Below are 24957 nucleotides of genomic sequence, written 5' to 3' on the forward strand. Positions count from 1 at the left end.
TAAATTCTAGTAACAGTCCCAAGTATACACAACATAGGGATAGCACCTATTCTCATAGATCTCTCACAAAATACTATCGCAGAATATTGTTTCTGGCTTCATCTCACTCCAATTTATCACATTTAATCAGTTTATTAGGGCATTTCATTGTTCCCATTATGGGCTCACAAAATACTATTACAGAACATTGTTTCTGGCTATATCTCATTCCAACTTATCACATTTAATCAAATTTTTAGAACATTTTATTGAAGATTAAATATACCTACATATATTTCTCTTTCTCTATATTTCAATATACTTTCCCTGTGTACATCTTCCTGAAGAGTGTCCTTGGGAGGGTGATGAAGAATGGGGTAGAAAATGGCCTGTTTCTTGCAGCTGTATTTTCTCTCTTATCCCAATGCTTCATGTTAATCTCTGAAATCTATTTCTGCATCTCTTTTATTGCTCACTAGAAGGAGAGAGGAAGAAGAGCAAGAGATGGATAACTATTTCTTATTACATTTTAAAATATTCAACAAAAGGGAATACACAGTGAACATGTGGGAGTTGACTGAATTATGGCAAAATAAAATACATATGTTTTCCCATTTGGGTTTCATTTTGATTTCTCAGAAGTAACCAATGGCTAGTACTTCCAGATGTTGTTTGTCCTTTCTCAAAGAGGCCTTGACATCAGAGAGGGAATACCATGACATGTAAGTGAGTTGGATTTAAGTGAGGGAGGGTTGTGCAAGGTCACCAACCTCATTTTCTCCTCCAGAGCCATCTAGGTCAGGTGGCAAAATATAGATCAGAATGACTGGGGATGGCCTTGAATGTAGTGAGGGACTTTGGCCTTTTAAAGCTAAAGTCTTTAACATGTCTCAGAGATTTAGGGGAAGCTTATAACTGCACTGCTGAGACCAAAGTAAAGGGTTTGATTACTAGAAACTGAGTACTTCTAGATAGGAGTGTCCTAAGAGTAAGTAGAATAGGGGAGCAATCTGTGTGGGATGAAATGGTAATGATAGAGAACCCCTCCTTCCCCAATTCTCCAAGCAAAAAATATCTTCACCAATAGTTTGTTTCAGGGCTAGAAATTCCTAACATTCACAATATTCCTTAAAAACAAAACAAAACATTTTTTTTTTTGCCAAAGCTTTTATTAGAGACAATATATTATAATGAAAAAAGCATCATGTAGGGAATCAGGAGCTTTGCGTTCTATACTTGGCCTTGCTAATCAACTGATCTTATGAATGTAGGTAAATCATTTCTCCTCAAGGAACCTCAGTTTTCTGTAAAATTCAGGAATTGGACTAGAAGATTTCCGAAGTGCCCGCCAGCTCCAGCTTTCTGGCCAGTGTATTATACAATAGGATATTTTTTTCTGATTCACTCAACACCATTTATTATTAAGGATCCCCAAGGAAAGAGATTTGGGAGAGGTACATTTTCATTGGGCAGAGAATTTGGGTATGATGTCCTGGCCAGGAGGGAGTTGAAGTGGTGAAAATGGAAGTGGGTGGTTAGAGTGCTAGGCATCTGAAGGATTATGTGGCAGAATATGGAGAACTATATCATAACTTTTCCTGTTTTCATATATCCTCATGAAGATAGGATGTTGCCTAGTGGAATTCCATGGAAAACCAAGATGAGGAAAAGAGTAATAGTTGGGATTTATACCTGGTTTGCCAAAATTTTAGGAAAGTTTTAGACTTTAATAGCTTAAAACTACCACAAGACTTTTGGGAAATGATATATAAAAACTTAAAGTTTTGCAGTGTATTCTTTTAAATTCTTCTTTGTCTTCACAACTCTGTAAGGTAGGAATTGTAGATATTCTTATTGCCATATTACAGATAAGGCTATAGAGAATGAAGTGACTGTAGAGAATGAAGTGACTTTTTAACACAGTTGGCAAGTATTGGAAATGAGATTTAAATTTGCATCTCTCCTGATTCTAATATCAGTTCTTATCACCAAACCACAGTACTCATATTTTTTTCCCCCTTGAGGCAATTGGGGTTAAGTGACTTGCTCAGGGTCACACAGCTAGGAAGTGTTAAGTGCCTGAGGCCAGATTTGAACTCAGGTCTTTCTGACTTCAGGACTGGTGGGCTGTCCACTTCACCACCTAGCTGCCCCCACAGTGCTCATGTTGATGATGAAGAAAGTAGCTTATATTTGCATAGCACTGTATAAAACAATTGTGGGGAGGGTTTCTGAATGTAAGATCCCCAAGGAAACAATTTTTGTCTATATGGCTAGAACATACTAAGTGCATAGATACATATTGATTGATTGATCTACAAAGGGAATGGATAGCAAAGTTATATTAACAGGGATTTCTATACATTACCTTATTTGAAATTTGTGACAACTAGCCTATGGAGAGAGCACTGGACTTGGAGTTAGAGATTTGTGTTCAAATGCAGTTTAGGCACTTACTAGTTGGGCAAATCATTTTACCTCTGAGTACCTATTTTCTTCTCTGTAAAATGAGGTTAATAACAGCACCTATATCTTAGGGTTGTTGTGAGGAGCAAATTAGATGATATTTATAAACTAATTGGAAACCTTAAGTACTTTATATTGTTATTGTTCGGTCATTTTTCTGTCACATCTGATTCTTTGGGATTTCATTTGGGATTTTCTCAGCAAAGACACTGGAGGGGTTAGCCATTTCCGTCTTCAGCTTGTTTTACAGATGAGGAAACTAAGGCAAATAAGGCTAAGAGACTTGTCCAGAGTCACACATCTAGTGTCAAAGGTCAGATTTAAACTCATGAAGATGAGTCTTTCTGACTTGGAACTCAGTTATTCACTGTGCCATGTTAAGTGTCACATAGGTGCTGGCTATTATTTAAAACTCACAATAAAGTAAATTTGCTAATTATTAGACCCATTTTAGAGATCAGAAAACTGCAAGTCAGTCAGCTCAGCTCATGGATGTAGAAGGACTTACTCAAATAATGGAGAGGACTGAGGCCTATGCCTCTTATTCTTAGACCAATCCTTATTCCATCCGTTAGATAAAGTAGTTCACATCTGGATATTGGTTATATACCAGGGCATTTCTTTTGGAAGCTGAAGCCAGTTCTTGATTTCTCCCCTGCTTATCCTCTCCTCAGATTCTCTCTCTTTAATTCACAGTTCTCTCTCTTCCACATCCATTTACAGGTTCCTTCCATACTGCTTTTAAACAGGTTACTGAATTTTAAGAACATGGACACTTGGACAGAGACCTTTCTCTTAGCAGTTTTCAGAAAAAGGGTGTGTGTGTGTGTGTGTGTGTGTGTGTGTGTGTGTGTGTGTGTGTGTGTTTATGTTTATTTATACTGAAAAGTATGCTAGTTTTAAAAAGTTTAAATGTTACCTTCTGTCACTCACTTGGCTGACAGTGGACAAATTTCTCTGATTTTCAGTATCTTTTATAAAGTGAGGAGGCTGGTCTAGGTCAGGGCTTCTTAAACTTTTTCCATTCATGACCATTTTTTTTCCTGAGAAATTTTTACATGGTCCAGATATATAGGTATATAAAATCATACAAACCAAACATTTACTGATAATAAATCATTATTTCATGACCTCCCATTAAGTTTTGAGATCCTGTGTAGAATTGTGACTCACAGTTTAAGAAATGTCTATATAATTTTTAGTTCCTTCTAGCTCTAAATCCATACTGTGATTCTCTTCCAAAGCTTTCTCTTAGAACCCTTAATGAAGGGAGATTCTCCCCCCAGTGGCCAGCCGTAGCAGCTATAAATAAGCACATGATAAGGAAAAAGTGCATTTGTCTAGTTCTCACTGAGTCTTTAAATATCTTTTTTTTTTTTTTTCTTCTCTTTTCAAAAATACCTTTTGCTCCTGTGGCTTCTTTTTTGATTGTCTGCTTTCTCCCAGAACTTTCATTTTAAGAACATTATCCAGACCAGCCATGGCTTCATTCCTCTCTAGGGTATATTCCTGATTCTCCAGACTTTTTCTGTCATCCCATATAAGAAGCCCCCTTTGTACCCGGACATCAATCATTGGAAGTACTTTCTGACCCTAAATCTTTTTTGATTGGCTGGTTCTTCCTAGAACTTTTATTATGCAGTGAATTCTAAGGCTTTGTCTTCATTTGTCTTGAGGTTGCACTTATGAATCTCTGAACATAAATATTTATTAAGTGCCTACTATGTGCCATGCACTGAGGTCGGTCTGGAGAATAGAAATAAGAAAAACAATTCTTATCCTCAAGGAGCTTACAATTGAATAGGTGAAGGCAACATACAAAAGGAAGCTAAAAAGCATGGAGAGGTGTTGGGGGGAGTGGATGAGGGAGGGAAACGGTCTAGAGTGTACCCAACCTAGGGGAAAAGTAATTTATAGAAATTAGGTAAGCTGGAAAATGCTGAGCTTTCTATACTGGGGGCTTTGAGAGTTTATTGTTCCATCCTTCATGGCTCCAAACAACAGAGCCTGCCTTCATGACATCATGGGAGGTGATTACATGACATGCAAGTGAATTGTATTTAAGTGAGGGAGGGCTGTGCAAAGTCACCTGCTCCATTTTCCCCTCCAGAACCATCTGGGACTAGTGGCTAGATATGGATCAGGAGATTGGAGATGGCCCTGGATGCAGTGGGAGATCTTGGTCTTTTAAAGCAAAGGTCTCAGTTTGGCTGAAGTTGTATCCATTCAGTGATTTAAGGCTAAATAGTGATAGAGGCAAAGGTAAAAACCAAGATACTGAGATGGTGCTGAGAATAAAAGCTGTATCAGTTTCTATGATGGTGAGCGTTCAGGTTATGAGCTTATTCTGGAATAAATGGGGAAAAAACCAAAACAGCTGATACGAAATGAAGAGCCCTGCTTCTGCCCTATATGTTTCTTCTCTCTTCTCCCTCCTACTTTTTACCTTTTATCTTTCTGCTTGCATTTGTATTTCCCACAGTTAGCATAATGCCTAGCATATGATGAACAATTAAAAAAATTTTGTTGACTTGACATAATGTAGACCAGTGACTAGCTAATAATCTTGAGAAATTGATTTTTCCAGCTTGGGTAGCTATCTTGTGAATTTAAGAGTCCCTGGATTAGGGACTGTCCCAGGAAATGATCTCTATGACAACCTTCTCAGAGGAAATGACCTTTATTAGGTTTTTGGAGCTGAAGCACTATCGAGAGCTAATGTCCAGGATGAATGGCCCCAAACCTACCCGGTCCTTGGGAGTTGCTTGAGTGGAATAGGTCTGAGATGAAAATGAAACAGTTGTTTCCAAGTCCCACAAAGTTGTTTTTATCATCTGTGGAGAGGATAATAAGTATAATGAGCAATTGGAAATGTTTAAATGTTTTCTGTATTTGTTTGTGCTTGTCTTCTAGTCTTTTGTGTCATCAGCATTTTCTGTGGTGGTGGAGTTTAGCTGAAGTCCTATATTTGCTGCCCACGTTGTATACTAAATACCTTTGCTAGAAAGGATTTTGTTGCCCACATTTTGGTGAGACTTTAGACATAAGCCAAAAATGTAATAGGGAAAGGGACTAAACTACCAGATGAGGAAACTTTTGCTAACTTAGGTAACCACATTTTCTGCAATTTAGAGTCTTACGGAGTTGCTTAGGGCATTGAGAAGTTAAATAATTTGCTCAGGGTCACCAGGGCCAGGATGTGTCAGAGATAGGACTTGAATGAAAAACTCCTGGACTAAGAACCAATTTAACTTTCTAATAAACTCAGATTCTTGGAGTTTGCATTTCACTTATTTGGTCTTCAAGAAGCCACCGTTAGTTATCTTCCTCTTCCTTGGTGAGGTATTGGAGAAGGATCTTAGTGGAGCAAACTTGGAAAATAAGCTGATACTTAGATTTTACTCTAATATGTATGTATCCAACAGATCACTGGGATCTGAGATTCAACCAATTTTCCTGGTACTGGGAAGAAGACTCATAGATTTTTTTTGGGGGGTGGTGGGGAGCAGAAGTCCCCAAAACTGATCCAAGGATCAGTTCCTGGGAATTACCATAAATGTTTAGTTGTTTCCATTGCTTCAGTGATCCCATTTGAAGTTTTCTTAGAAAAAATACTGGAGTGGTTTGCCATTTCCTTTTTCAGCTCATTTTGCAGATGGGGAAACTGAGGCAAACAGGGTTAAGTGACTTGCCCAGAATTACACAGTTAATATCTGAAGTCAGATTTGAACTCACAAAAATGAATCTTTCTCACTCCAGGCTCAGAATCTATTTACTGTATCACATAACAATAGCAGCTATATATAGCTATATATATATGTATATATATATATTTATATACATATTTATATTGTGTGTACAAAGAGGTTTACAAATATTGTCTTATTTTATCTTCATAACCGCAGGAGATAGGCACTATTATCACACAAATTTTAAAAGTAAGAAAAACCAACCAACTAGAAGTTAAGGCACTTTTTCAGGTTCACAAAGCTAGTAATATCTGAGACTGAATTTGAACTCAGGTATTCTTGACTTTGGACCCTAGCACTTTATCCACTGTGCCAACAAGCTGCCTGTGAAGCTTATTGTAATTATATTTAAAGTTCCAGAATTTTATCTGATACATATACAAAAGCAAACTCAACTCTGGACTTTTTCTGAGCATCTGGTATTATATAGCTCTAGGCAGCAAGAAATAAATGTATAAGGATTTGATTAAAAACTTAAACTTGCTTCTCTGGAAAGTGGAAGGACCTCAGATTTCTGTTGAAGGAACAAAATCAACTCCTCTCCCCATCTTTGCAGTTGTTCAGGGCTTTGACATAAAAGTGACAGGACTAATGCTCCCTGTGTTAAGGTGACCCCTGAACTTGACTTCTTGAATTGCTATATTTTCCAGACATATTGGACCCGGACTACGCAGGCGGCTTTGAATGAGTCAAAGACAAAGTTCACCCTTTTCCTCAAGCTGACATAGTTTGTTATTTGTATCCTAAACTGTATATTCTTGAGATTTAAGAGAGGTACCAGTTAGTTTGCACCAGAATGAGAATTGTGTATGTAGCTGGGGTCCTTGTAGATGCTAAGCAAACAACAGTGTTATCTTCATGATCTAGCAGTTCCTAAGGGGAAAAAATGCTGCTGTTGCCATCCTCTTCTCCTCTTCAGGAGAAAATTCATCCTTTCTTCCTCTCCATGACTATCCTTTTCTCCTGTAACTTAAAAGCCCAAGGCTTCCCCTGCACTTGGTATGAGTTCTCACATGCATGTGCCTTTCTCTCAGTTTTCATGAATGTTTCATGAATTGGTGATTTCTAGTCAAAAGTTAAATTGGTGTTAGAAATGGGATTTCTGGTTGACAACTTCCTAAGGCAACTGAGAATGGAAATTTTTTGAACTTTTGTTTATGCATTTTTGTTGGGCTTATTCTTTCCCTAATTAGAAGTTGAGAGAAAAGGCTATATATATTTTTTTCTTCCTTTTTGTATCTCAAGCGTTTAGCACAGTGCCTGATGAGTAGTCGGCCAGCTTTTTAACAAATGCTTGTTGATTTTATTTGGTAGTTTTTGTTTTTACCTTTGTGTCTCTAGCACTTGTATCATGATAAATACTAATTAAATTGTTGGATTAAGGAATATATATATATATATATATATATTTTTTTTTTTTTTTTTTTTTCTGGACTCTCTAAGAGAAACTGAGTCAGTCATTTAAAAACTTTAGCAAAATGCCAAATTCAACAAACATTAATGCCTACCAGATGCAAGTAGTTTATGATCCTTATATTTCATAATTGTTTGAAAATCCAATTTAGTGATCTTCCCTTTTCTTCCTGTTTCCTTGATTTTATTGTCTGTTCCCCTGAGGTACTATTTGATGATAGAGACACCTAGAGGTATGTGGTCAAATGCCAATTTCTGTCTAGCTACCACCAGAGTTTGAAATTTTCAACCATTAGAAGAAACCTTCCTTTGGGTAAAAAATATTATTTCCAGAAAACTCCTCTTTAACCATAAATATGATGGACGCACAATTAAGATGATGTGAAAGATCATAAAGAAGCTCAAGAAATACCTGGAGACCCTGGGAAAGGCAAATAAAAAAGAAAGCCATGAAAAAAAAAAGAAGTGAGCTTCTCCAGCCAATTCAGAATTGCATTGAAAAAAAGAGAAGCTGGACAGATTGTATCAACAGATGGTGTTGAAGAAACAGGTGGAAGCTTAAATAAATTGGGAAGATGGAAATTGAGGGAGGCAAAGAGATGGATTTTAGGGAAGCCAGTGTGAACCTTGGTAACTGAGTGGAAAGCAGAGATAGGGAGGGTGAACCAGACAGGCTAACACAAGTAAGTACAAAGGGGCCTAAACTCAGTCAGCACTCTGAATGAGGGGGCTGCAAACCAGTGGAAGCTCTAGTAATGAGACCTAAGTTGCGGTCTGTGGTCTCGATCTGTAAGAATAGAGGGACAGAACCAGCATCACAGATTATGGCACAAAGATATAGAGTTGAGATACATATTCAGAGCACTGGGAATCTCAGGAGAAGGTAAAACTGATTCAGCACCTGGATGGCAATATCAGGGTCCAAAAGGTCTGAGATTAACATTATCTCCAATATCTCACTCAAGCAGTTCCATAGAAGGGAAACCAAACTCAGATCTGGGAGATTACAGAAACCATTCAAAAAAAGGAAAAAGGAAAAGATAAAAAGCTTGTTCACTTGACACTGGAAGGAGTACAGATCTGTCTAAAGCAGCAGCACTTATGCATATTATTATCTCCAAATCAAGAGCAGCATTCCTTCCTTACTTTTTGTTGTTTCAATCATGTCATCTTAATAACACCCATTTGAAATTTTCTTGGCAAAAATACTGGAGTGGCTTGCCATTTTCATGAGGAAATTGAAGAAAATAGGTTTGAGTGACTTGCCCAGGGTCATACAGCTGATCCATGTCTGAGGTCAGATTTGAACTCAGGAAGATAAGTTTTCCTGACTTCAGGTTCTGGGGATCTGTCTACAGTGCCATCTAGCAGCCCATTAGTAGATTAGTTTCTTTGTTAATCTGGTGGGTAGTCTGAAAACAATTTACATGTTGAATGGATAAAATATTTATTAATTTGAAGAAGACACACAGCTGTAAAAGATTGTCAAAATGATAAATAACAAAAACAAAACCTGGCTAGGGAGAGGGGAGATGATTAAATATTTTAAGGTTAATATATGGTATTTCTACTTGATTCCCTAAGACATATCAATGGGTGAAAATGAGAAATAGATTTATGTTTAATACTAGAAGAAAAAAGATACTTCCTAATAAGAGAAGCTTTCCAAAAGTGAAATCAACTGTCTCATGAGTTCCCAATCTTTGGATATTTTTAAGTGGATAGTGCCAGAAATGGGTTGAATAAGTTGGTTTCTAAATTTCTTACAACTCTATGATTCTGTACTTATACAAGTCAAAGGAATGTTTACTTAAAGGAATTCTAGAATTCTTCTTTTTGAAATAATTATTTGCTTTATATATTTGTATTTTTAATGTATAGGCTTTCTTCAATTTAGGGTCTGGGTATATCAATTACTCTTCTCTTGATTTCTGAATACCCATCAGTTTCATGCTACCCTTTTCTTTATAGACTTAAATCTTAAAAAAAAAAAAAAGATTGAAAAGCTTTTTTAGAATTGGTGTTTTAAAGAAATACTAGAGGACATATGGTAGGGAATCCGATTTTGAGATTTCTTTTAATCATTTCATGTCACTAGATCTTATTGTTTTAACTATTGGGGGAAATAAAGGTGTTTTCATTTGGGTCACTGGTTTCTCTTTTTTGTTGTTACTGTCTTCTTCAGCAATAAAATCTTCAGAAGGTAAGTGAAATTCTTGGGGTCCTGGGTCTAGAAGGGAGGAGAGTCCCGGGTATTCCTTCTGGTTATTTATGATCAGGTCTCGAGGCAACATCAATCTCCGCATCTCCTAGAAAGGAGAAAATGGTCATGATTCTTTGGCTATAACAATGAACCAGGAAAGGTTCAAGCAGCCTCTCCCCAGGAATACTGTGACTGTGACTGCTGATAGGGATTCTGTACCTGAAGAAAAGACAAAGCCACAAGCCAACAGGCTCAAGTTTTATTGTCTATTAAAATTCTCATATCCTCATTTAAAAGGCTTGTCTATTTGTATTCAGGCTTATAACAGTATGGGTTACGGAGCTTTGAATATCCAATAAGATCATGTTAAAATGGAACACAGCCCAAGTTCTTCATTTAGTTGGAGTTTTCTTGGTTCTTAACCCAACAATTGGTTAGAATCCAGCTTTGCTACTTATTTCCTGGGTGATCTTGGAAAAGGTCCTCTCTATTTTCATTTCATATTTTAAATAAGGGGATTGGTTCAAGATCTTTTGAGATTGAAATCCTATGAAATATTGGCTTGAAATAGATATAGTTAAAATATATATTAAATATAGACCTGTTTGTTGCTACAAATTGGGATATGTAGCTTGTCAGCATAGGGGCAACATTCTCCCTGCCTTCAAGGGGAAGTTAATTTGTAGAATAGAATGTCTGGACGATTAATATAATATTGATCTTACCTAGTGATTAAAGACTGAGCAGCACTATCTGGCTCATAGTATTAGTGACATGTCAAAAATTATCCCAAGGTTAATAATGGCAAGGATCTTTGGATAGTCTGTCCATTGCTCCTCTTCTTTCTCCTAGGAACATTATTTTGACTTATTTTTCCACTGAACATTATTTTTCTCCCATTCCCTTCGGAAATCAACCTGCTGGTTGGATGCCCTTGGTCTTTATATTATTCTCTCTACCTTAGCTCCAATCTCTTATGGCACTTTTCCTTGTTAATGGCAGTGCCTCTGCTTTGTGCTCTTGATCCCATCCCCTCCTATTAATCAATTATTTATTAAATTCTGACTATAAATCAGGACCTGAACTAAATGATGGGGGTCACAAAAACAAAATAGTCTCTGACCTTAAAAAGCTTATGTTCTTTTGAGGAAGAAATCTTATCCTTATAAGGACATAGAAAATATAAACAAAAAAAAAAAATTGCTACTTTTGTGTGTGTGTGTGTGTGTGTGTGTGTGTGTGTGTGTGTGTGTGTGTGTGTGTGTGTGAAAGACACTAGCATTTGGGGAATTAGGGCAAGTCTCAAGTAAGAGGTGCTCTTCAATTTTGAAGAAAACCTCGAATTCTAATCAGTTGAGTATATTCCAGGAATGAGGAATAGCTATTCCAGGAATGAGGAATGGCCTGTGTAAAGACGTGGAAAGGGGAAATGGAATATTATATATGAGGAACAAGAAAGCCAATTTAAATAGATCTCATACTGCATTAAAATAATGTATAATAACCCTGAAAAAGCAGGTTGAAGTTGGATTGCAAAATGCATAAAATGACAAATAGAGGAGTTTGAAGAAATTGGGAACCAGTAAGCAAGAGACTTACATAAATACATCTCGAATTAGAGAGGGGATAGACAAAGCAGAGCAACCAATGAGGAAAATATGGTAATATTATAGTTAAGATGTGATTCATATTTAAACTAGGGTGTTGGGCATATTGGAATATGAATGGAGAAAAATTAACAACACTTGGCAACCAAATGATTTGTGGAGTGATGGAAAAGAATTAATGATAACTCTGAAGTTTTAAACTTAGGTGACTGGAAGAAGAGGAATGTCCTTGATACATACAGGGAAGTTCAGAAGAAGGATGGATTTGAGAGAAAAATAGCTTAGGAAAAAAGATTAGTACCAGTCACATTGGAAGCTGATGAGGTTTTGATGGAAGAGGATAGATACAGAGTAGAAGAGATCCCGGGACTAAGCTTGAGGATGAAACTACACAATAATAGAATATGAATGATTATCAAAAGGGACTGAGAAGGAATTATCTTTTCTCATGTTAAATGTCTCCTAATCTTTTGTCTTCTTGTCTGTTGCCTACAAACATGGCCAGATATAAAAGAATCTTTACTTGCCATACTTTTAAGCTATTATAATAAATTTCTTTTCCCTTTTATAAAAGTTAAAAAAAACCCCAAAATCTTACAACAGAAAAAGCTATCTACCCTTAATGCTTCCACTTCTCACTCACTTCACAATATCTTTTGATTTGGCTTCAGAATTCATCACTAGACTGAAATTGTTCCCTCCAAGCTCACCAACCATCTTCCATTTGCTAAATCAGATGATCATTTCTCAGTTTCTCAGTCTTTCTGATCTCTTTAAATTTTTTGACCACCCCCTCCTCTCTTCATACTTAGCTTTCTTAACACTTCCTTTACAAGTACCCATTACAGGTATGTTACAACCTATCCTTGTAGACATATTTCACACAGCTATCCAAGGATGTATTCTATAATGTAGGAAGACTAGCCTACCTACTCTTTACCAAATTAGAATTCCTCTTGCTTCTATGCCAATGCAAAGATTTGGTATGTATTCTTTCTTCACCTTCATATCTTGAAATCCTCCCTTATCTTCTTTCACATACCATCTCCTAGGGGAAATCTTTCTTCATTTCCTCTAATGCTAATGCTCCTCTACATAGCATGTGTTATATCCTCCATAAGTTCTTTTGGAGAAAGGACTTATTTTGCTATGTTATGTTATGTTATATGTAGAGTCTAGAACAGTACTGGTATGCAATATAAATGCATATTGATTGATTGTTATGTTTTTTTTTTTTTTTTAATTCCTAGGCCTAGAGAATGTTAACACATACTTGTTTATTTTATCCCTTTTAAAAGTGATTGGAGGCAGCTAGATAGAGCACTGGCCCTGGACGTAGTGAAACCTGAGTTCAAATTTGACCTCAGATACTGACCAGTTGTGTTACCCTGGGCAATCCACTTAACCCAGATTACCTTAAAAAAAATGGTATTGTGCCCACCCATTCAATGAAAGAAAAAAGCATGCTTACTGGAGTGGCCAGGGCCTGGAAGGGAGAACAGATCTTTCCAAACTGGCAGCACTTGTGAACATTAATATCTCCAAATCGACACCGGCGTTCCTTCCTCCCTGCTAGTCTCTTTCCCAGCTTTGAGTCCATGTAGTGTTTAAAAGGACCCTGCCACATGAAGGAGAAGAAAAATGAACAAACATTCATGCAGTTTTAACATATTGACAGAAAAAAAATGTTTTGACAGACACACTCTATTCTATGATGCCCTTCATAGGTCCCATGCCCTGTGCCTGATTTTCCTAGTATCTAGAAGTAGTTGATTGAGATACCATGCCCCATTGTATAAATAGGACCATGGTATAAAGGAAATAGTAAACCTGAGACCAGAGTTATAATTCCAGCTTTGCCATTAATTTATCATGTGATCTAGTAGAAGTTATTTCCATCTCTTTAGACTTCAATTTCCCTCATTTATGAAATGGGAAAAGGGATTTGAACTAGAAAGTCGTTAAGATCTCAATTTGCTCTGACATGCTCTGACTCTGTGAATAGGAGAGAAGATAAGTCTGGAATGTGTCCTGCCTGTGAGGAAGGGAAGAGATGGTCTGGCTTTGTAAATTTTAATGTATTATGTAAAGATGAATTATTATAATTAGTCAATTTAAAGGGCCTGATGTTTTATTTCACTACTTACATGAAGAACAAGGAGCTAAATAATCTTACTTTGTTTCTATAGGCAAAGAAACCTAGCATAGTCCCTTCAATTTCTCCTGGCTCAATAATACCCCTCCAGAGTACCATGGACAAGGATAGTGGCAAATGGTGCCAGAAACCTGTCCCTGTAGTTGATCCTGCTCTTTAAAACAAACCTGTTCATTTATGTGTTACAGTTAAGTACTAAAGTCCCTTCTTTATTGGAAGTTATGATTCTATGAACCATTTACCATGTTGTACAGGGATTGTCCTATATATTAGTGGAGAAGTGTCCAAAATTGTACCATTGAGGTACTAGAGGAGTGGAAGAATCTTGTTCTTATGATTTTAAATCCACTATTCCTTCTAACTAAAATAGAAAAGAATTCACAGAATTTTCCTGATAAAATCCTCCTCAGTGCAAGATGGGGACATGACATAGTAGGTATTGGATTTAATTTAAAGTCCGAAGGCCTGGTTTCAAATCTCAGCCTTGTTATTTTCCAAATTGTATCATCTTATAAAAGTCACTTTGTCTTTCTGAGTCTCAGTTCCTTCATATGAAAAGTGAGATTGGTCCTTTAAGATCACTTTTATCCAATCATACCATGACATACAGTTGGACCAAACTATCTAGAGTCCCAGTGGTCAAGAATAGAGTCCATCATAATTTACAAATGCATCTATGGAGCGATGGTCTTTCTGTATCTTTGTAGTCCTTTTTATTCTGGTTTCAGAGATGAACAAAGTTATAGGATTGGAGAGTCAGAAGGGATTTTAGTGACCAACTGATAAATAAAAGGTACTCTAATTATGATGTACTGGGCACATAGTCATCTTAAGTCTGCCTGAAGATTTCTAAGGAATGGAAACTTATCACCTCTTTAGGGAGTCCATTTAATAGGCAAACTTGGATCATTAGGAAGATTTTGCGGCTACCAAGCCTAAACTGATCTTTCTTTTTAATTAATTTAGCATTTACTCCATTGCATTTGCAAATTAAGTATAAAATTTTAACATTCATTTAAAAATTTAGTTACAAATTCTCTTCCTTCCTTTTACCTCTTCCCCATCCTTTGAGAAAACAATATAATATTGATTATACATGTGAAGTCATGCAAAACATTTTATATAAGCCACATTGCAAAAGAAAATACATACAAACAAGAAAAATTAAGGAAGCTTTTAAAAATATGCTTCAATCTGTACTCAAAGTTCATTAATTCTCTCTTTGAAGGTGTATAGAAAGCATTTTTATTATGGGTCTTTTGGAATTGTTTTGGATCATTATTTTGATCATAGTAATTAAGTTTTTCTATAGTTGATCATTTTACAATATTGCTGCTACTGTGTACAATGTTTCCTTACTTCTGCTCATTTCAATTTGCATCAATTCATATAAATCTTCCCAGATTTTTCTGAAACCATCCTCTTAATCATTTTTTGTAGCACAAAGTATTTCATCACAATTATATATCATAACTTGTTCGGCCAGTTCCTAAGTGATAAACATCCTCTCAACTTCCCAATTTGGTATCTTTTAAAGTCCTACTCTTTGCTTCTCTTGAAGTCTTATAGTTGAAAATCAAGTTTTTTGTTTATGTCTAGTATTTTTTAAAAATCAAGAGTTTTTGAAAATTCTGTGTTTTATTAAATTTTTTTTTCTTGAAGAATTAGACTCAGATTTGGTAGGCAGATTATCCTTGTTATAATCCTATCTCTTTATCTTTCAGTATATCATATAACCAAGTCTCTACTCCCTTTAAAGTGATTGCTGCTAAATTTTGTGTGATCCTGATTGTGGCTCCAAGATATTAAATTTTTTTTTGGTTTTGTTTTCCAACTGCTTGAGATGCTATCTTTTTTTCCCCCCTGGGAGCTTTGAAATTTATAATATTCTTGGGAGTTTTCATTTTGTGATTTATTTCCATAAGTGATCAGTATGTATATTGCCCATTTTATTGGACATTGGTAGTGAGTTAGTAGAGAAATAATTGCCTCATTTCTTTCAACTTCTCTCCTATAGTAAATGACAGCCATCTTTACCTTGTTCATTATGCCTATGAATGATTCCAGACTAAATAAACACTCTACTATTGGTCAGTTCTCCATCAGTAAAGCGTCAGTGATAATAATGAATATCTTCAAGACTCACCTCATGTATTCTGAAATTGTTTGCTAATCGGGGAGGCAGTTCCCAATTTTGTCCTCCATTCCTTTGGGAGTCTAAATTTAAAGATGTCAGTTGTGAATGTGTAGTTCCCAACTGGACTGGTAATTTCCAATCTGTTTTAAGAAAAAAAAAAAAGATGCAGGAAGTTAATTCAAGAACCACAGATAGGGTATTCTCTTTTTCCCATTACCAACACAAGGATTAGATGTGAATTCTTTATTGTTTTTTTTTTTTTTTAAATTTTTTATTTTATTTTATAATTATAACATTTTTTGACAGTACATATGCATGGGTAATTTTTTACAACATTATCCCTTGCACTTACTTCTATTCAGATTTTTTCCCTTCCTCCCCCAACCCCCTCCCCCAGATGGCAAGCAGTCTTATATATGTTAAATATATTACAGTATAATTTAGATACAATATATGTGTGTAGAACCGAATTTTTTGTTGCACAGGAAGAATTGGATTCAGAAGGTAAAAATAACAGTTTACACTCATTTCCCAGTGTTGCTTTTCTGGATGTAGCTGGTTCTGTCCATCATTAATCAATTGGAATTGGATTAGTTCTTCTCTATGTTGAAGAAATCCACTTCCATCAGCATACATCCTCGTACAGTATCATTGTTGAAGTGTATAATGATCTTCTGGTTCTACTCGTTTCACTCAGCATCAGTTGATGTAAGTCTCTCCAAGCCTCTCTGTATTTCTCCTGTTGGTCATTTCTTATAGAACAATAATATTCCATAACATTCATATACCATAGTTTACCCAACCATTCTCCAATTGATGGACATCCATTCATCTTCCAGTTTCTAGCCACTATGAAAAGGGCTGCCACAAACATTTTGGCACATACAGGACCCTTTCCCTTCTCTAGTAGTTCCTTGGGGTATAAGCCCAGTAGTAGTATGGCTGGGTCAAAGGGTATGCACATTTTGATAACTTTTTGGGCATAATTCCAGATTGCTCTCCAGAATGGTTGGATTCTTTCACAACTCCACCAACAATGCATCAGTGTCCCACTTTTCCCACAGCCCCTCCAACATTCATTGTTATTTGTTCCTGTCATCTTAGCCAATCTGACAGGTGTGTAATGATACCTCAGAGTTGTCTTAATTTGCATTTCTCTGATCAATAGTGATTTGGAACACTCTTTCATATGAGTGGAAATAGTTTTAATTTCATCATCTGAAAATTGTCTGTTCATATCCTTTGACCATTTATCAATTGGAGAATGGCTTGATTTCTTATAAATTAAAGTCAATTCTCTGTATATTTTGGAGATGAGACCTTTATCAGAACCTTTAACTGTAAAAATTTTTTCCCAATTTGTTACTTCCCTTCTAATCTTGTTTGCATTAGTTTTGTTTGTGCAGAAACTTTTTAATTTGGTGTAATCAAAATGTTCTATTTTGTGATCAATAATGGTCTCTAGTTCTCCCTTGGACACAAACTCCTTCCTCCTCCACAAGTCTGAGAGGTAAACCATCCCATGTTCCTTCAATTTATTTATGATTTCGTTCTTTATGCCTAAATCTTGGACCCATTTTGATCTAATCTTAGTATGTGGTGTTAAATGTGGGTCCATGCCTAGTTTCTGCCATACTAATTTCCAGTTTTCCCAGCAGTTTTTGTCAAATAATGAATTCTTATCCCAAATTTTGGGATCTTTGGGTTTGTCAAAGATTAGATTGCTATTTTTATTCACTATCTTGTCCTGTGAACCTAACCTATGCCACTGATCAACTAGTCTATTTCTTAGCCAATACCAAATGGTTTTGGTGACTGTTGCTTTATAATATAGCTTTAAATCAGGTACACTTAGACCACCTTCCTCTGACTTTTTTTTCATTAGTTCCCTTGCAATTCTTGACCTTTTATTCTTCCATATGAATTTTGTTGTTATTTTTTCTAGGTCATTAAAATAGTTTCTTGGGAGTCTGAATTCTTTATTGTTGATCCAGTAGTATAACTATAAAAGGCAGAAAGTAGGTCTCCTTCAAACTTGAGCCAAGGAACACATTATTGTTAGAATATAAATGACTTTTACTTTTTGTCATGATTTGATTTTCTATCAACTAATATTTTACTGGGTTTTGTGATACTAATATAAATGGACAATCATTCAGCTCCTGCTCCTTGTGTATTATATGGATTCTCTTTCCTAGGAATATAATTAAAAAGAGCTTATAAGAATCACAATCTCCCCAATGTAGACAAATTCAATTGACTAATTAAAAGATAAATTATTTATCCCATTCTATCATTTGCATTTTATAGGATAATCATTTACTCTTGACACCTCTTATTCTCCAATGTAAAGACCGCCTTTTGAAAGGAGTTCATTTAGCTCTTATGTCATAGAGTGATAATGAATATCTCCAGTTTATCCCAAGCAATTTCAAAAAACTTGTCAAATTAGTCATAATCTTGTGGTTAGAAAGGATCTTGAGAGAACATTCAATCCACATCTTCAGAGGTGACAACAGGTAAAGTAACCCATACAGATGAAATTCTCTCCTATTTTTAAAATGTCCAAAAAAGATGATTCAACATTTTTTTTCATTAACCCATTCCAGTGTTGCCCATTCTTTTTGGGTATCAGAAAATGCTAGCTTATCTTTAAATTAATTGCTTCATGTTGCTATTTAGATCCATTAATTTTGTTGTTGGTGGTGTTTTGCTCTTGTATCTGGACTAAAAATTGGAGAAGGCAGAAGGTAGAAAGAAAAGCATATATACCTTTCTTTTTTATTGTTAAAAATCTTTTTACATTTATGTAAAGGTATCTGATGTCACAGATGGTCAGGGAGTTAGCTCCTAAATAGGTTCAGCCAAGCGGGACCAACCTTAGCTCTCTTTTTCCATTATATAACTTCTCAGAGTTTGAAAATGGAAAATGGTGCAAATATGTTAATGCATCTTTCTAGGAGTGGGGAAACTTGGGTGGGGGAAAGAATGCTAAATCAAAATGATTCTCTGCAGAGATTCTATAACACCAGTTAATAATGAGAAGATTTTTTTTGGGGGGGGAGAAGGAGAGGTTAATGAGGTACAGGAAGGTGAGGGGAAGATTCTTGCTAAAATTAGCATCCTTACACATAGTAGGCACTCAATGACTATTTGGTAAATGAGCAAATGAACTATATTATTCTGTTTGTTTAGATTTAGATATTCCAACCCTAAATTTAATTTTGAATTTTACTTTAGGTCTAATAAATTCCTGATATTTTAGAAGCAAGTGATACTCCCAACTAAACTAGTTTTTTTTTCTTAATTTCAGAATATAACAGCAAACATCAGTGTCTCTTAAACAGCTGCCATTTTATTTCTCAACACTTTCTAAAATTAGAAATTGAGCACCTCAGGCTTGCCAAAGCCTCAATTATACTAATGAGATTCCATTTCCCGAAGCAATTGGCAATTTGTCAAGTTAAAGTTAATGGCTTTGCAGCAGGTGGTAATGAAAGTCTTTCCCCTAAATCCCACTTAATCCATAGAGAGGCTGTCTTGTTTCATAAGGTGCTGAAACCATGTTCACTTGGATGGGAGCATCCCTCCTGATGAGAGAGGAAGAGGTAGGACTAAAGGTAGAGAGAAAGAGATAAAGTATTTGGATCATGGGAGACAGTGGTCCAACAGTACTTAATCACTGTCAAATCACACAGATTCTAATCATGCTCTGGGAGGTACATTGATAAGCCATAGCATGTCAATTAATTAATAAAAAATCATTAAGCTCCTATTAGGCATTGGGGGCAACTATGTGATGCAGGGGATAGAAAAGCACTCTGGAATCAGAAAGACTCATTTTTCTGAGTTCAAATTTGACCTCGGAAACTTACTAGTTGTGCGACAATGAGCAAATCACTTAACCCTGCTTGCCTCAATTCCTCATCTATAAAATTAGAGAAAGAAATGGCAAACCACTCCAACATCTTTATCAAAAATACCCAAAACCCAAATGAAGAGTTGAACATGACTGAAAGAACTGAATACTAACAGGCACTAACTAGTCACCAGCGTTACAAATACAAAAATGAAGCCATGCTTTCTAAAAGATCACTAACATAGTGCATAGGAAGAATGGCTGAGAAAACTGGGAATGTTAAACCTGGAGAAGAGTCAACTTTGAGTGAATATCAAATATTTGAAGGATTATCATGTGGAAGAGAGTAGTTTTTATTTTAACTCTAGAAGGCAGAGCCAGGATCAATAGAAAAAGTTATAGGGAGGCAGATTCTTAATAATATAAAAATTTAGAATTCTAAAAAGGACCTTGCAGATAATCTAATCCAACTTTATTTTATAGGTAAGGAAATTGAAACTAAGAGAAATAAAATAATTTGCTCAAGTTGACATAGTGAGTTTATGGCAAAGTAGGACCAGAACCAGTTTTCAGAAGCACTATCTTCTGACTACTAGTCTTGTGTTATTTTCATTATGACACCTTGTATTTTTCCCTTAATTTATTATTTGACACAAAAGAACAGTAGAAGCTATCCAGGAATGGGATGTGTTGTTTTATTAGTTAAAGGGTTGCTTTTTATTGAAAGTATTCAAATTATTAACATCTCCTGGGGATACTATAAAAGAGATTCTCCATATGTTCATTGGGAGATTTGAGGGATCCCTAAATTTCCTTCTAATTTTCTTTTTCTAATTTCCTAAGCAGGATTAGAACCAGGGGTGTCTTAGACCCATCTACAGTCATATTCAGCTCAAATAAGATCCTTTTAAATCCCAAATCTCTCAACCAGTATGTTAGTTATTGCTCCCAGTTTGGTTTCATGTACAAATGTGATGATTATGCTATCTATGCCTTTAAGTCATTAATCAAAATGTCAAATAGCACAGGTTCAAGGACCTTGGAGGAACTTTATATGAACTTCTTACCACAATGAACATTTCATTTAAAAGAATCTAAATTGTTTAGTGACTTATTCATGTGGCTGTATCAGTCTCTTTATACAAATTTCATTAACATTTTATGAAATTTTTCAATCTGATCAATCTAACTTCACCAAATCCACCTAATTACATTATCATCTAATCCTAAGCTTCTTAAACTGTGATTCACAAATATGGGTTCTTATAACTGAATGTGGGAGTCACAAAATTTGATTTCTCTATTTTATATTCACAGCATCTCCCTCATGTACTAATTTAATAATCTTGCCAAAAAAGAATATCATGCTAATCTGGTATGGCCTGTGCTTGATGAAGTCTTTATAATCATGGGTTCTTTTTCTAGATTTTCATCAATCATCTTTTTTTTTTTTTTTTTTTACTAATTAGTTCTAAAATTTTATTGTTAATGAAAATCAAAGTCATTGATTTTGGTTGGAGACTCTATTCTCTCTTTAAAAAATGGAAACCTTTTCCTTTCTCCATTTTTTTCTTATTTTCAAGATCTTTACTTTGACAGTTCAGAAATCACATCTTCTAGTTCTTTCCATATCTGTAAAATGTAGTATATCTTGGCCAGGTAATGTGAATTCATCCCATGAAGTTAGATGCTTTCTTATTATCTTTACTTTTCTTGGGTATCATCTTTTTAGATATCATTTTTATTCTGTCATATCTAGTATATAGATTATTCTTCTTGTCAGAGAAAACAACATTTAAAAATTGAGAAAATTTTTCTTATCTCTTTTGTCAGTTATCTTTTTATCCACCTCTTCTTTTGATCATCTCTTTTATCTCCATATAGCTTAAAAACAAAACAACCAATAACCACTTTTTTTGTTCTTTTAAAAACTTTACTTGATAGTCTCAGCTCATTTCTAAGCTTCAACATTCCTGATTCTATTTTTTAAAAAACACCATGCCATAGTCATTCAATTTCTGTTACATGGTCTTGCTTCTATATTGTGAACATTTCATTTAAAAGAATCTAAATTGTTTAGTGACTTATTCATGTGGTCATATCAGTCTCTTTATACAAATTCCATATTTCCTCTTCAATTGGAATTATTTCCCTTTGCATTTTGAGAATTTCCTATCTCTTCTGGGATGATGCCCTCTACAGAATTTTATTTCATAGGATCCTCCCTGTCTTTTCCCTCAACCCAAGTTTAGATGGATGCAATTTTCTTTCTGGATTTTGTCTCCTTTATCTTAAATTCTGGGAATGGATGAACATTTCTTCCCAGCAGTCCCATCATTTTCACTCCACTCAAGCCATTGGTTATTCACAGTAAGAATCAGATATAGAATAGAATTTCTTCTTGGTGATTCCTTGACATTTTGAAGGATGAAATTATCACTATATAAGTCAAGATGATATTAGCTCCTTTGTTTTAATTTGGAGCAATTGGGGAGGAAAGAGAAGGAAGACTTTATCAGATGACTGAAAGGCAGGCTGTTAAATCCCTTTAGAGCAGAGACTATGCTAATTTTTGTTTTTATCTTTGAAGCTCTAGATTAGGCCAGATTTATAGTAAGCATTAATACGTCTATTGAATTGGATTAGTAGAGCTCAAATAATTTCCCTCCACAACATTTTGTCTCGGATTCTGTAGAAGTGAGGGATAGATATAGGATAGAGGTCATAAGTGGAAAAAATTGGTAGTGATCTCCAAATAGAAAATGAGGAGCTAAGATTAACATTGAACTAGCTGGTTTGATGCACTGTTTGAGGGGTTCACTGACTTTCACTTTAGAAGCTCAGAGGATTTATAGGTGTATTTGCTTTCTCTCTGGACTCAAGAGGACCCCAACTCACATCCTATCTCCAATGTTTACTACTTTACAACCTTGATAACTAAACTTTCTTAAGCCTCACTTTTCTTATCAGTAAAATGAAGTGTTTGGACTCTGGGATCCCTTCCAACTCTACAATCTCTGATCCTGTATAGACTGCTTCAGCTCCAGAGGAAGAGGATATATTATTGGAGAACTGGCATGGCAATATCATAAAATCCAAATCATGAAAAGTGAGTTTTTCATGGAAATTTAAAGATGATCAAATCAAATGTTCTCACTTTACAGAGAGGGAAACTGAGAACTAAGAAGCAGCAAGTTGGTTAACATCTGCCATTGGCAGGACTTGGTCACAAATCTACAACATATTAATCAATAATTCCACTTTAGTGGCTTCTGAGTTTTTGTGGCTGACTAAAAGCATCAGGAACTTTTCTATGTTCCAAAAGAAAGTGGTAGAAATTTGTTGGAGCACTGGGCCCAGAATCAGGAAGACTTGATTTCAAATCTGACTTCAGATTCTAACTAATTATAAGATTCTGGGAAAATAACTTAACCTGTTTGCCCCAATTTCTTCATCTGAAAAATGAGCTGGAGAAGGAAGTAGGCAATCACTCCAGTATCTTTGTAAAGAAAATCCCATTCTATAAGAAATGATCAGCAGGATGATTTCAGAGAAGCTTGGAGAGACTTGCATAAACTGATGCTAAGTGAAATGAGATCATTGTGTATGGCAACAAGAAGATTATATGCTAATCAATTCTGATGGATGTGGGTCTTTTCAACACAGGTGGTTTTCAATGATCTTGTATTGAAGAGAGCCATCTACACCCAGAGAGAGAACTATGAGAACTGTATATGGATCACAATATAGCATTTTCACTCCTTTTGTTATTGTTTGCTTGCATTTTTGTTTTTTCTCATTTTTTCCTTTTTGATCTGATTTTTCTTATGCAGAAACATAATTGTATAAATATGTATCCATATATTGGATTTAACATATTTTAAAAATATGTTTAACATATATTAGATTACTTGCTATCCAGGGGCTGAGGTTAGGGGAAGAGGAGGAAAATTTGAAACACAAAGTTTTGCAAGTATCAATGTTGAAAAATTATCCATGCATATGTTTTGAAAATCAAAAGGTTTAATAAAAAACACATTAAAAAAGAGAAAATCCCAAATGGAGTCATGAAGAGTCAGGCACAGCTGAAACGACTCAACAATAACGATAATAATCATAATCATTGTTGTTAGCAGTTTTTCTATAGTCCTCTATTCCAAAACAAAGAAGATGACATCTCCTATTGTTCTCGTTTTTCCTTTTTCTGCTTCCCTTTCCCTTTTAATTGTTTCAGTATGGCAGAGTGAGATTACACTTTACAAACAAAGTTTTTCCGTGGTCTATAGTTTTATTTCACATCTTTTCAGATCTCATCTATTTAGTTAAATGGGACCATGGGTGATTAAGAATAAGAAAGTTCTTGGCATATTAAGGGCTGTATTTTTTGTTTTTTGTTTTTTTTTCAAAATGATGGTTGTGACATTTGAATAAATAAAAACTATGACTCCATTATTCCTCTTAAAGAAGCTTTCAGAGATGAACCAATACCTCTTTATTGGATTTATTATTCTCCTCTTTTACTTTTAGTTCTTCCTTCATTTTGAAAAGTGCTAAAGTAACATTTTTCTGTTTATTAATGCTCAAGATCTCTCTTGCACAAATGGATTACTACCAGTTCCAATTCATTACCAAGGCAAAATGGGGATATACTTCTGTATCTATCACAAGAAACTTTTAATTTCCTTAATTGGAAGAAAAAAGAAGCTTAAAGGTAAATTAGCTTTCTACTTTTACAAAGTGTGGAGGAAGGTAGTAGAAAGAACACTGGATTTGAAAATGGAAGATGAATTGAAATCCTGATTTTTGTACAAATTTGGATTTGTGCAAATTTGGATGAATTCTTCTGTACACTTCATTTCTTCAACTATAAAATGATGAGGTTGGAATATTTGTTCTCTAATTTCCCTGTTAGCTCTAAATCTATGAATTTTTGGTCATTCAGTGTCATAAGAACAACCTCTTCGTTTTAACAGATTGTAGAAAGTCTTACCCTTTTGATTGTCTTATAACCTGTTGTTGTTCCTTTGTTTTGAAAGAGAACAAATGACATCATGGGAAGATATTTTGACTCATACATGAATTGGATTTAAGCGAGGTAAAGTTGCAGAAAGTTGTCAATCTTACTCTCTTTTCCATAGTCACCCAAGTCCAGTGGTAAGACAAAAAGGAGAATGACTTGCAATGCATAACTTTGGTGTCTTTGATGTCTGACCAAGCTTTAAGCACTCCATAGTCTGCTTTCATCCATTTTCATGGTTATTGGAAAAAAAAGTTTTTATTTAACATTTTACAAAGGGAATATTTTCACATGCTAGTGGTATATATCCTTCTGACTCACCAATGTGTTTGAGACCTGTTGGGAGGACTAGTACCTCTAGTGTGAGGGTTT

At 35.3% G+C, this 24957-nt stretch overlaps 1 protein-coding gene across 4 annotated transcripts in view; it reads right to left on the reverse strand.

The window, feature by feature from the left end:
• Window positions 1–227: 227 nt before the first annotated feature.
• Window positions 228–24957, reverse strand: part of LOC141538795 (cilia- and flagella-associated protein 337-like) — a 125087-nt gene continuing 100357 nt past the window's right edge. For 2 of the 4 annotated variants that reach the window (XM_074260609.1, XM_074260612.1), the window contains exons 20-22: window positions 15719–15849; window positions 12889–13035; window positions 5110–5279 (exon numbers count right to left, since the gene is read on the reverse strand). In XM_074260609.1, the coding sequence (XP_074116710.1) occupies window positions 5151–5279; window positions 12889–13035; window positions 15719–15849 (407 nt within the window). In that variant the 3' untranslated portion in view covers window positions 5110–5150. Of the gene's footprint in view, window positions 455–5109; window positions 5280–9658; window positions 9917–12888; window positions 13036–15718; window positions 15850–24957 lie in introns of those variants that run through there. The other 2 variants (XM_074260610.1, XM_074260611.1) reach the window with 2 other exon arrangements.

The sequence above is a fragment of the Sminthopsis crassicaudata genome, chromosome 4, assembly GCF_048593235.1.
Source record: "Sminthopsis crassicaudata isolate SCR6 chromosome 4, ASM4859323v1, whole genome shotgun sequence".
In the NCBI taxonomy this organism is placed as follows: domain Eukaryota; kingdom Metazoa; phylum Chordata; class Mammalia; order Dasyuromorphia; family Dasyuridae; genus Sminthopsis; species Sminthopsis crassicaudata.